Source organism: Eubalaena glacialis, chromosome 9 (genome assembly GCF_028564815.1).
Source record: "Eubalaena glacialis isolate mEubGla1 chromosome 9, mEubGla1.1.hap2.+ XY, whole genome shotgun sequence".
In the NCBI taxonomy this organism is placed as follows: domain Eukaryota; kingdom Metazoa; phylum Chordata; class Mammalia; order Artiodactyla; family Balaenidae; genus Eubalaena; species Eubalaena glacialis.
In genome coordinates this window covers 123,249,427-123,262,154 of record NC_083724.1, presented here as the reverse complement: position 1 = coordinate 123,262,154, position 12,728 = coordinate 123,249,427, and the positions used below count along the sequence as shown (strand labels likewise).

Sequence of the window (12,728 nt, the reverse complement as noted above, 5' to 3'; positions counted from 1 at the left end):
GAGAACGGCCAATGTGTTTGCTTTTTAAACTTTTTCTTAAGGTGTGGTAGCATTGTGATTTTTCTGATTTCTGTGACTTGCTTTGTCTAGAGGTTGACATACGAGGAAAGGATGGCTCGGCGGCTGCTGGGTGCCGACAGCGCGACCGTCTTCAACGTCCAGGAGCCTGAAGAGGAGGCAGCCAACCAGGTACCCATTCCTCCTGGCTCCCCAGGGAAGCAGATTACCCTGTCCCCTCTCCCCGCCCTCCTTACGGACAGGCTTGGGGTCAGCTCTGTGGAGAGCAGAGGGTGGGTCAGAGGAAAGAACGTTGTCATCAAATCAGCCTCCCAGCCAGCATTTATTGAGCACATACTATGCTGAGTGAGTGATGGGATTTATTTCAGTCGGTGACACCTGTTCTGTTTATTTTCTTATCGATTAGTTTCTCTCCTTTCAAGTATCTTTCTGTTTTTCCTGTCTTGGGCTGTAATGCGGAATAGGTTTGTGTGGAGGAACATGTGTTCACTGAAATTGTCTGAAATCACTAGTGACTATTTCCAATTATGTTCTTAATATCTCGTCCAGGTAAAATACCTATGTACAGAAAAGACTGTTTTCCTCCACGTATGTAGTTATAAAGCACTAATCAGCAGAGAACCTAAAATGCTAACAGTTTGTTCCCCTGATAACACCAAAACAAAAGTCACTTCATGGATTTGATGTAAAACTGTTTTATAATCTCCACTGCTTCTGTTTGGAGTCTCCAGATGTAGTTCTGAGATAAAAGAAAGCTTTTTAACACAAGTTTAAAGGATCAAGTAAACTCTTTCTCGTATCTCTTAAGAAATGGATCAGCCTTCAAAATCTGAAAGTTTCTCTGTGTTAAATATTGCTACCACCACAGTTTCACTTAAAGCTAGAAATCTTGTTAGATTCTTGCTGCTTCTATTACTGGGCTTCATTTCTTTTTTTCTACCATTACAGGACCCTGGGTCTCCTCATGCTTCTGTAGGGAGTCCTCTGGATGGTCAAAAGGTCACGCTTTCACCTTTCTTTTCTTCCCAGTCTTTCCCTGTATCTGTTTCTTCTATTCTTCCTCGTTTACCTGTGTATCTATAGTTAACTGCCATACGTTAATTATAAATACTCTGACCAGTGTCTATTTTCATTTACTATCAGACGGACAGAATTACTGCGGTGTGATTTGTCGTGTCATTTATTTACAAACTTGAATTTGATTCTGTCCTTTGTGGATACTCTGAATTTTAAATTGTGAAAAGTTTCTCATTTGTTAAACCTTTTAGGGGGAAAAAGAGCTAATTCTTAAACTGATTTGATACTATTTAGACAAAACAACTTGTGTATTTTTTGCAGTTTTATTCATACTGTTGAATTTCTTCCTTCAAGGCAACAGACTGTTTTTTAAAGGTTGAGTACCTTAAGGGAAAAACCTCGTTAAAACAATCTTTCATTTAATATTAAATAGAGAATATCTCATAATGGGCCGCCTTGTCTTTACTGTACTTTGTCAGCAAGAGATCTGCAGGGTCCCCCTTCACCACCAGAGGATGATGACGGGGACTTTGCTTTGCTCCTGTTTTTTTAACCAAACATCTGGCCCATCAGTCCTCGGGTGGAGAATGGTCGCTCAGAGCTGCAGAGCTGAGGGAGAGCCCGGGGCTGCGTGGTGAGGGTTGTTAGGAGGCGGGATTGTGGTGCCATTTCTCCATCACTTGTCTGCTCAGAGGCCGAGTGATCCGGCAGCTGCTCACCGCCTGTGCGGCTGCCCTTCTGAGGAAGTGCCCCACCCGACAGAGGAATCAGTGTGCCATCATGTTTACTTTTTATGAATGATTCAGGAATGACTGTTGCCTTTTTCTTTCTTCTCCCCACCCCAAGAGAAGAGAGAAGGAAATTCATCTTCGTAGCTGGTTTGGTTTGGTTTTGGATGATAGGACTTGAGGACAGTTTGAAATATCATACATACTTACTTCCAGATGTTCTTTGTTTTATATGGAATGGAGTTGGGCACAGGCTCCTTTTTTAGCTCTGTGGTAAAAACATCACTGTCTTCTGGGCGCCTTACTGGAGAGGGGATAAGACGTGGGGCTTGGGGGGCTTCGTACCACGTGGACCGAGGTCGGTGACGTGACCCTTCTCTCTGATTTAGGAGTACAAAGTCTCCAGCTGTGAGCAGAGGCTCATCAGTGAAATCGAGTACAGGCTGGAAAGGTCCCCCGTGGAGGAATCCGGGGAAGAGGTTCCCTGTGGGGATGCATCTGTGGAGAGTGGAGTGGCCCCATTCTTCGAGGTGAAGCTGAAGCATTTCAAGATCTTTGAGGGGATGCCTGTGACCTTCACATGCAGAGTGACCGGGAATCCAAAGCCGAAGGTGAGCTGCAACAGGGCTGCTTAAGAGTTACGTTCCCTGAGGATGAGTTTGCCTTCCAGCATGCCACGCACCATGACAGCGTTAGGAGGCAGAGGTGCAGACTAAGCTTCTCAGCACCCGTGATGTAAAACGCTTGAGTTCAGGGCCGTCCTCAGGAGGCACTGGAAACCAGCGAGGGTAGAAGAATAGAACGGGACAGGACAGAATAGAATAGTAGAATAATGGACACGGAGCTTTTCATAACCCACATCGTTTACTCATATGATGTTACCATTGTTACACCCAAATTGCAGACGACTAGGCTGAGCTCAGGGAGGTCAATGAACTTTCCCAAGGTCAGAAAGCTGTGAGTGGCCAGGCTTGAACTTGAATCTACCCGTGCTCTGTACCAGACAGAGGAATAAAGCTACCACAGATGATGGAAACTTCAGATCTTTAGTCTACAAAACCAAGGCCTCCTGTGTTTACAGAGGCGGCGGGAGCAGGAATACTGTGAGAAAGGGTCCTCCGAGAAGCTTCTGGTACCGAGGATGAGGCTGGCCTGGCCGGAGCCCTGTTCCTGCAAGCACGTGGGGATGCCAGAAGGAGGGAGGGTGGCCCTCTCTTTAAGAAGAGACTAGAATCACTGCTCACTGGCCCCGCAAAGTGGCAAGCAGGACTACACTTTTCCCTAGAACTTGAGAGAAGAGAATAAAAGAGGCACCCATGAGAAACTGAAACTCCAGATTCCCACTCTCACAGGATAGAGATCCCAAAGCTGAGAAATTAATATGAAATTTAGTCCAGGATGATTATAATCGTAAGGTTTCTGGCAGAAGCACGTAAAAATTGCCCCATAGAAGACTTCCACGCTGGGGCCTGTCAGATGTCTACAGGGCAGGAAGGGGAAGAAGTGAGTTCACAAGAAAAACTCACAGACCCTGCGAGCAAAGAGTCCACAGCAAAAGAAACGGGAGAACAGAAGTCAAGGTGCTACACAGGATCGAGCCGTCTTGAGGGGACTCCTCTGAAATTACTGTGTTTAAAGTGATGGAAGCAATTCTAAAAGGAGTAGACACTTTAGTGAAAGAACAGGACCAGAGACCAGGCACATGTAAAATAAGCGTACAAAAATGAAAACTATACCCCCCCCCCGAAATGAACATTTTAACAGGGGCTGGTGTAAAAGAGCCGGAATGAGAATGAGTGAGACGGGAGAAGGGGCAGGGCCGTGACCACACCTGAAACTTTGAGGAGCTCGTGCTCTGTGGCTCCATCCGTTCTTCTGTTTTCACAATAAGGAGAGTTTTACCACCATACTCTTTCCCTAAAACCGAATCCCAGCCCCACAGTCAGAAAAAGACAGACCAAAAAGATTCGCTTTCAATTTTCAGAGCCTTCGCCACCTCCTAATGAGACTTCACAAATCAACTGTTGTTAGAGAACACTTCTGTATTATCTTGACATAATTGGATCATTGGTGTGTGTTCACAAACATGATATCAAATGCATGTATTAAAAGTAAACATGCAGCTTATGAGTGGAACTCATAATTATATCATGAACTTCCAAAATAGTCACAAAAAGAAGCCCACGTTCTTTTTAAACCTTACTCAAGGCAAGATTACTGATCGGGTTCTAAGATCACTGAATCCTGTTCTTAAAGAACATTATGTTCGCTCGAGAGGCGGGCTTTTGTTTTAACGTGACTGTCTTGTTCTCCTACAACCTTGAATGTTTCACAGCCGTTAAGAGGTTGATTTTCCAGAACTTTCTCCTGTTAGATGTTCTTTTGTTTTCCTGGCTGCCATTCTTTTTCTTCCCTCCCTGGTTTATTGAAACCTGTTTCTCCTGCACATGTTCTAGAAATTATATTAGGATTGTTGGAGTATGGAATACTCATCATGTTTAAAAATATACATTTTTTTAGCTTATGGTTTTTTCTTTAATTTTTTTATTCTGCCCTTGACATGCTTGTTCCATTGAGATATGAGAAGATGGAAGAGAATTTCTAGTTCACCCTGTTTTCATGTCTTGTACCCTTCCTGCCCTGTCTCTCAGCAGTCTTGGTAAAGTGTTGGAACTGTCTCTTAATCTCATTTGAAAGTTGTATTCCAAGTACAGTAGAGGTGAAAAATATGATTAAAGGAGAGAAATAATTCTAAAGAACTGGCATAGCGGCAAGAATGCAAAAGGGAGAAATTATGTACTAATCACAGCTTCTTTGTTCCATCGGAAATAATCTAGCCACTAAGAGCATGATAATTACGAAGTATCACGCCTTATGTAACTTAACTTTTAGAACTGAAACTTATTAGTCTATTTGATGGTGAACTTTTAGGTTCTGGAGATTAATAATACTGTTCCTATAAACGTGGGAACTAATTGAAAACTAAGGGTAGGAAAAGCTACAGCGGTCAGATCCTGATTGTTCTTGCACTTATTTCCTGCCATCTCTTTTTAGCCTTTTCCTATCTTTGACATGGAAGTTGTAAGAAAGATTTTTCAGATTCAGAGGCTTTGACAGGGAGTGGAATTGGAAGGCCAGCTGTGGTCTCAACTGACATGTTGAGTTACATGCAGGAAGAATTTCATTTTAAAACTGCAGGCTCTGAACTAAGTTTCTTCTGTTGGGAATCAGATAGGAATGCTTTTGGTTGCAAGGAACAAAAGTGACCACAAAGAACCTGCTGTGGCTTGAAAAGGGAGGATGTATTTCCCTCCCGGTGGCAAGTGTGGAGGGGCCAGTGCAGCATCCCGGCCGTGTTAGGGCCGCTGGGTCTATGACCCAAACTGTGGCCCGTCTTCAGCTGTGCAGTTCATGATCAAGTCAGAAATAATAAACAAACCATGAGAGACCCACGGACCCAGGATCTTGCTTAAAGGTGAGGGAGGGAAGGAGGACCTGTAGAAGAGCTCGTTTGACCATTTAGAATTTTTTTATTTAGTCAAGATTTTTACTTGATTTTTCACATTTAATTTTCTATCACCCCAAGTTAAAATATTATTTGAAAATTATTATACATTTCAATACTACTGTGTTTTCTTTAATGTAGTGGAGCTGACAAACTGTAACCTTCCGTCCTGTGCCCCTCGGCTGGGAATTAAAGTGATAGGGTTCCCCCACCACCCCCCCTCCTCACACCCTGTTCTGTTTGACACGATTCCGAGGAATGACTGGGGTTTAGGTTCTGGTTTTGTTGTCTACAGTAACCTTTTTACCTTTACAAGTAACACATTTTCATTCGGGACACTTGAAAATAGAAGCAAAAAGAAAACTGGGATGCCAGCTCAGAAATCATCACCGTCCTCCGTATAAATAGTGGATGAATGTAAATGCCTGCTTATATACGTCTTCCTAAAAATAAAAAGAGGCTATGTAATTTCTAAAACTGAAATAGAATTCAACTTGCTTGCCACCTACCCTTTTCACTCAGAAGTCAAGGTCCTGCCCCGACGTCCTGCCTCGCGCTTTAACTCGGGAGCTCAGGGCGGCCCGTGCCCCTCCGCTCACAGGGCCTCACCTTCATCTCTGCCTTCCCCCTCAGACCTACTGGTTTAAAGATGGGAAGCAGATCTCTCCCAAGAACGATCACTACAGCATCCGGAGCGACCCTGACGGGACCTGCTCTCTGCATACCGTGGCCTCCACCCTGGATGATGACGGGAATTACACGATCATGGCTTCGAACCTTCAGGTGGGGATGCGCGGTGGCCTCGGGCCTGTGCTCAGGGTGGTGGGCTTTCCCGGGCAGAGGAGCTGCTTGGCTAACGGAGGAGTCATGCCTCTTTGACTTGAAACTGTTTTCCCAATTCTCCGGGAATTTCCCAATTCTCCTGGTTTCCCAGGATAGAAACATACTTTCTTAATATTTATCTATTCCGTGAGATGTTTGTCTACATGAATAATTCCGGTGCAGATGTGCATTCTTTCCATAAATATTATTGAGAGCCAGATATGTACACCTGTCATGTGGGTGATGGGGCTGCAGTGCTTCAGGGGACGAGGTCCCAAGACAGAAGATAAGCCAGTAAACAAATGCATAGACCATGTGATTTCAGGTAGGGTTATGTTCTCAGGAGAAAGGAGAGTGAGGGGTATGGATAAGCTGTGGTAGAAAAACTCAGAAAATAAAATATTTAGAAGAAATACACACCTAATTCAGTGGAATTTATGTAATGTGTAAGTGTGGACAAATTATAATTTCGATAGAACATACATATAGTATTCAGGATTTTTGTTTGTTTGTTTACATCCAGATGTTTTGTAGTTGCCCTTAAATTTAGGGTCAAAAAATCGGTTGACTACTTAGAATTTAACAGACAGCTACTGGGTACCATGTTCCCAATTCAAGCCTGCACATTCTTTTTTATTGAATATCTTGTATATTTTAGGTGCTATACTGGGTACACAGAAATGTGTAAGAAGTGATTTTGTGCCTTACAAGCTCAACATCTGACTGGGTATTTTATGAAGTCTGCAGAAATCATGTAAATAACACACTATTTTAAATTTTTTATTTTATATTAGACTATAGTTGATTTACAATGTTGTTTGTTTCAGTTGTACAGCAAAGTGATTCAGTTATGCATATATATATTCTTTTTAAAATTCTTTTCCCATTTTGGTAAAAAACACTCTTTTTTTAAAAAGAAAGCTAAAGTTAACAGTTTTATTATATAACTGATGAAGATTGCCCAGAAGTTATCTTTTTAAAAAATCTCTGATCTATTTATATCATTCCCTATTTCATTATTTCTTTTGAAGGAAATATTAAGTGTTTGTTAGAAAATGATACAAATAATTTTAGCAAAGCTTACAGACTTCTGAAACTTTGTACAGTGTTATCCTGTCCTGAGGTTACATTGTCATGTAAAGATACATTTCTGCAATGACAGTAAGAGTGAAACTGAAATTGCCCACAAATCAGGCTGTGATCCAGGACAGCCGACTCTCCACTGACAAGAAACAGTTTCCAAGTTAACGCACCTTCTTGAGGTTCTAACTTTTCAATCAGTGAACACATGACCATCCCTTTGAAAAATAGTCAAAATCACAACCTTTACTAATAAGTTCCATTTTAATGCTTATTTGTGTTCATATTGTTCGTATTTGAGGGAACGAAAGTGGAACTTTCTCTTTTTTTTAATTATATTTTTAGTATGTTTCCTTGACTACTTTTTTTTTAAATTGCATCTTTATTGCACTTTGTAGATATTGCGTATTTTGCACATTGAAGTTTTGTGGCAACCCCGTGTTGAGTAAGTCTATCACTGCTGTTTTTCTAATAGCATTTGCTCACTTCACATGTCTGCGTTACCTTTGGTAATTCTTGTTATATTTCACACTTTTTCATTATTAATTACATTTGTTATGGTGGTCTGTGATCTTTGATGTTACTACTACAACTCTATTAACCAATTTCGATTTTCAGTTTTCTGCCTCTTAAAAAAGTAGTGGAGTGCTCAGCAAAATGCAGAATTTTTCTTCGCTCTGGGTTCTTTACTTCTCTTGTGCCCTAGGAAGGCTAGGGTGGCTTATGGAGCTGGAATTCACTGTGTTCCTTATGTACTCACCATTCCTGGGGTCCCGCTGTCCACTTCAAGGCGTTTTTCCTAGTGAATGTTTTGAACGGTTACTGGAGTGAGCAATGTTATAGAACAAGAGAAGGTAAATGTCAGACTGCAGTTTTGAGTCTGCTTCTAGTCTTCTTCGGGTGACGTATCGTTCCACGTGGGAAAGTTCCAATGGGAACGACCAGGCAAGTGGCAGCGGGCAGGCGGCTGGGCTCCAGGGTGGCGGTCTCTGCGTGTTTATTAAACCCCTGACCAGCCAGGGGAAGGAGGGCTGAAGATGCCTGTGTCAACATGGAAAAGGAGGAGGGGCAAAGTCAGAAGACGGAAGTGACAGCACGAAGACCAGGAGTGGAGACAGTGGGGACAATTCGGAAGAGCCGGGGGTAAGAGCGAGCCCCCGGCACCGGGCAGGTCTGAGTTGGGTCCTGGCCGCGTGGCCTTTAGCAGGTCCTGAACCTCCGCGCCCGCTTCCTCGTCCATTAAGTGAGAAAAATAACACGAATCTAAACGATGCCTGTAAAGCGCTCGGTTACCTGGCATGTGACGTGCCTCCAGTCAGTGCAGGTCACTGCCGCTGTTTAAGCTCGGGGACGCTGGCCCCCCTCTCGGAGCAGCACGCTGAGCTGGCAGGAGCCGTGGAGCCCGGCGTGTCCCTCCCTCAGCGCCACGAGTCCACAAGTCAGTGCGGGCTGGACTCGCCCCAGCACGGTGCCGGCGCAGGGTCTCCCGGCCTCCACCCTGGGAGAGGCGTGCCCGGCGGGGCCGCTCGGTGGCGGCTGCACGGCCGGGGCCCTGGGAGGAGGGCTCGGCTGCAGGCCCCGCGTGCACAGCTGGGCTGGCGGGAGCCACGCGGTGGCCGGGAGCCGCCCTCGTGCCGGGCCGTGCGCTCCGCTGCTGCCCCGGAGCCCTGGCCACGCCCCCCGGGGCCCGCCCCATCTGGGTCTTCGCCCTTTACCTTTCGGGGACGAGACAGAGAGATGGGGAGTGACCGTCTCCCTCAGGTCACCGGAAGCCCGGCTCTCCTGGCAGGCTCTCCCGTCCTGTCTGCGAGTCAAGCAAACGGCGGCGTGGCTGCCCCGCGCCCCAGAGCCCTCGAGGCCCCGGTGGCAGAGCGGGTCCCGATGCCAGAATCCCGCCGGCTCTCGAGGTCGGGCCCACGAGGATCCTCGTTAACGGGGCGCCTTCTCATGACTAAGCGGCTCCTCTCCCAGCGAAATGAGCGAAAGGCAGGCGTCCGAGGAGAGGCTCCCGAGGGGACGCTGAGGACGCCCGCAGCGTGGGCGCTGGCCCGCAGCCTGGCACGGTTGTGCGTTCCGGTGTTTGTGGCGCTGGGCGGTCGCCGTTCCAGGCTTCTGAGTGAGGCGCCCGCTGACGTCCGCGCAGGGGTGACGCTTCCTCTCCGGCCGGCTCTTCAGTAGCAGGTGTGTCCACAGCTGCCAGATGTGGGTTCTGTGAGTCACCACCGAGAAACTGGAGTGACCTTGCTACCCACTTAGGAAAACACGGTGGCGTCTCAGGCCTGACGAGCAGCGCCCCGTCGCTCTGCCTGCTCCTTGCTGCGGGCTGTCCCTTGCTGCTGTAGGAGCGTGGTGACAGACACGCTTCACACTGCGTAGTCTCCGCTTCGGAAGCAGCTGCTATGGTGTAGTAAAGGACTTCGCCCTTCTTGTAATTTGTGAATTAAAACACGGTTTAAAAGAAGCATGATGTAAATAGGCACTGCAAAAAATTCCAAAAGTAAAAGCTGAGTTTTTCAAGATACGTTATTCCCGAAGCATAACGTGGGGTCCGCTGACCTGGGCTCCCTGTTTCCTTGACGCCCTTTGGTACCTTCATTTTTTTCCACGTTATGGAAGGATTTGGGTTTAGGAGGGAGACAACTCCATCTCTTTTCTGGTACACCGTGGCCTCCACGATGTGAAGTGACCGAGGGAAAGAGGCAAAGGCTGATGGAAAAATGAGTTCGGTAATGAAACACAGACGGCCGAGCTCTCCAGAGCAGCGGAAGATAATTCCCGAGAGCAGCCAACAGAAAGGGTGAGAAGCAGGCAAAGAGGAAAATGCGGTCAGCAGATTATTTTATAGAATAATTTTCCACCTGGGTCAGCCTTCAGGGAATAAGAAACACGTTAGACGTTGTTGCTGGCGTGCAGTCTCCACCTGGGGCAGAACCCAGCTCTGGGCGGGCGCTGGCCGTGGAGCATCCTCAGCCCGGCAGCTCCTGGGAGACAGTCGCACAGTTGAGTGGGATCCTGAGGGACTGTGCCGCGTTACAGCAGGCGGGTGCCGAACCGAGGACCGCAGGCTCCGCTTATGGCCGACTCTAACCCCATCTTGAAGACACGGCGGAATCGAAACACAAATGTTTGACTTTGTTTTGCTGCGTTGCTAGGTTCCCCTGTCCTGCTCTCCGGTTTGGAATGGCTGTCGTGCACCGTTTGCTGCGTCCTCCAATTGCATTGTGTGTGCAAGCGGCAGGCTTTCCCGAGACCTGTGGGCCGCAAGTTAGATTTCATAAACCGGGAAATGCAGATGTTTTGTCCATAGCACATAAATCACTGGCCTTGCAGGAGGCCTCAGATACCCGTTACAAGCTGGATGGTTAACAGAGAACACCTTAAGAATTCAAACGCGTGATTCGCGCTATAGCTTTAAACACTGAGGACTTGTCTGGAATAGAAAAGCAGTGAGCAGCTGAATTAAATTTAAAAGGCTGGTTTGTTGGTTGTGTGTGTTCCAACGTTATAAGGTTTTCTGGCACCTTCCAAGCTTCCCTTCAAACATTCACTTCCGTTATTCCTTCATGTGTTAATGATAAAGCAAAAAGAAACGAGACAGTTAAAAGCGAACAGACAGCGTTTATGTGCCTCTGAGCCTGGAATGACGGCAGTTTTACTAGGTTAATTGGCACATTTGTAGGATTAAAATCACTGAATGCTCATTTTGGATGATCTTCCTCAGAAAACATTCAGACTTAAAAATCTGAACTTTCTATCGTGCACATTGGAGGCATCTTTTCAAACATGCTTCCCTGAGTTCTGGACTGAAAATGTCAAAATTATACCACTCGCTACTTTAGTTGCTTTCTAAGTAGTCCCGTTCACTTGTTATTCGTAATATATTTCGCCAATATCAGTATATTATCAAACTCACAGTTCTGCCTCCTGAATTCCAGGCCCTTTCCCCTTTCTGTTCCGAAGTGGAGGATGGTGTGGGAATAAAAAGGTGATAAATGACAACATACGCCGTTTTCTTAAGTTTGGGAAGTGAAGGAAGATTCTGGGGCAGTATTGTAGGGTTCTAAGCAATCGCAGTAAAAATCTTGAAAGCGTGGTAGAAACGTGCACTCTTTACGGAGCAGCCTGCCAACCTGTTCTCCGTGTGTGTGGGAGCGGGCAAAGGAGACGAAGTGTATCCCAGGCACAGACAGTGCTTAGGGTTGGGCAGGACCCCTTTCCTCCTGGGCCTCGGACGCAGCCGTCGGACACCTGGGATGTACCTGTGTGCGTGGCGCCCTGCAGGCACCAGCGTGAGGTGGAAAGGTTGGTCTGCTCTCCACACAGTCTCCCGCCTACGCCTGGAGTACTTGGCTTTTCCTCTGGAGTAAATTGCATCCTAATACCAAAAAAAAGAGAGAGAGAGAGGAAAGACGAGAGAAAGGAAAAGGAAGGAAGGAAGGGAGGGTGGGTGGAAGGAGGGAAGGAAGGAAACTCCATTCATATGAAAAAAATGGTGTTGAACAAAACAGTTCCTATCCATCTGGTGGTTATTATAGTTACATCTGTATCCAGTGCTGTAAAAATTTAACATTTTGAGCGTTTAGGATGTGCCAGACACACCACCAAGTACTTGACTCCTGTTAACTCGTTGAATCATCGTAAGAGCCCCTCCCTGCAGGATGACCAGGAGGGTCCTGTTCCACAGATGAGGACCCTCACCTAGGAGTATGTCGCCTGCCTCGTCTTTCCACTGTAAGGGACAGAGCTGGTTACAAACCCAGGGCAAAGGAGCCAAGGGCAGGCGTCTGGGGCTCATCCCAGCACTGAGAGCCCTGAGGGGCCGGGGGGCACTGGTTAAAAGAGGCCTCTGAAGGAACCAAACAAGGTAAGAGCGTACCGCGAGCAACATACATCTGCTTGGAAAATTTCACTGGAGTCAGCCAAGCTGCTGGGCCCCTAAAAATCACCTTAATGTGCACACCTGATGTCACAGACCCAGAGAAACAGTACCAGCAGCAGTGGCGGAGTTAGCAGTGACGATGACATCAAGTACGTTTACTATTAACAAGATCATCATAGATTATATCATTTAATCTTTGCAGCACCCTTGTGAGGTATAGTGCCCCAGCTTTTACAAAAGAAGAAATGTAGGCTTGAACAAATTTAGGATTTGCCCAAAGCTTTAGGAAAAAAGTCAAAACTCAAATCCAGGTTCGAGGAATTTTTTTTTTTTTAGCACCATTATCTGCTTCCCCAAATTCAAGGTTAAAGGTTGAATTTAACTTTTATCTTTATCTAACTACATAAATCATTAGTTAATATTAACTGTCTTGGTGGATCCTCTGGGTTTTATACCACAAGGAAGAATCCACCCAAATTACGTAACTCTATTTTAATCTCTCCAAATTAAAATTATTTGCTGAAGCAGCAAAGCAGATAGTAAGGAAACCGTATCATCAGTACAATGGAAGCTATTTGTGTGAAACAAAACATGCAATTCCTTGTCCTCAAGCTCCAAAAAGAATCATGGGTCTTGTATGTCCCGGCCGTGATGATACATCAGTTGTGTAATTTATAAC

General features: G+C 46.0%; 1 protein-coding gene across 1 annotated transcript in view; it reads left to right on the top strand.

The window, feature by feature from the left end:
• The window catches only part of PALLD (palladin, cytoskeletal associated protein), a 375,092-nt gene that overhangs the window by 349,792 nt on the left and 12,572 nt on the right, over window positions 1-12,728 (top strand). The window contains exons 11-14 of the mRNA XM_061200806.1: window positions 91-189; window positions 967-1,017; window positions 2,153-2,374; window positions 5,902-6,051. Of these exons, the coding sequence (XP_061056789.1) occupies window positions 91-189; window positions 967-1,017; window positions 2,153-2,374; window positions 5,902-6,051 (522 nt within the window). The remainder of the gene's footprint in view (window positions 1-90; window positions 190-966; window positions 1,018-2,152; window positions 2,375-5,901; window positions 6,052-12,728) is intronic.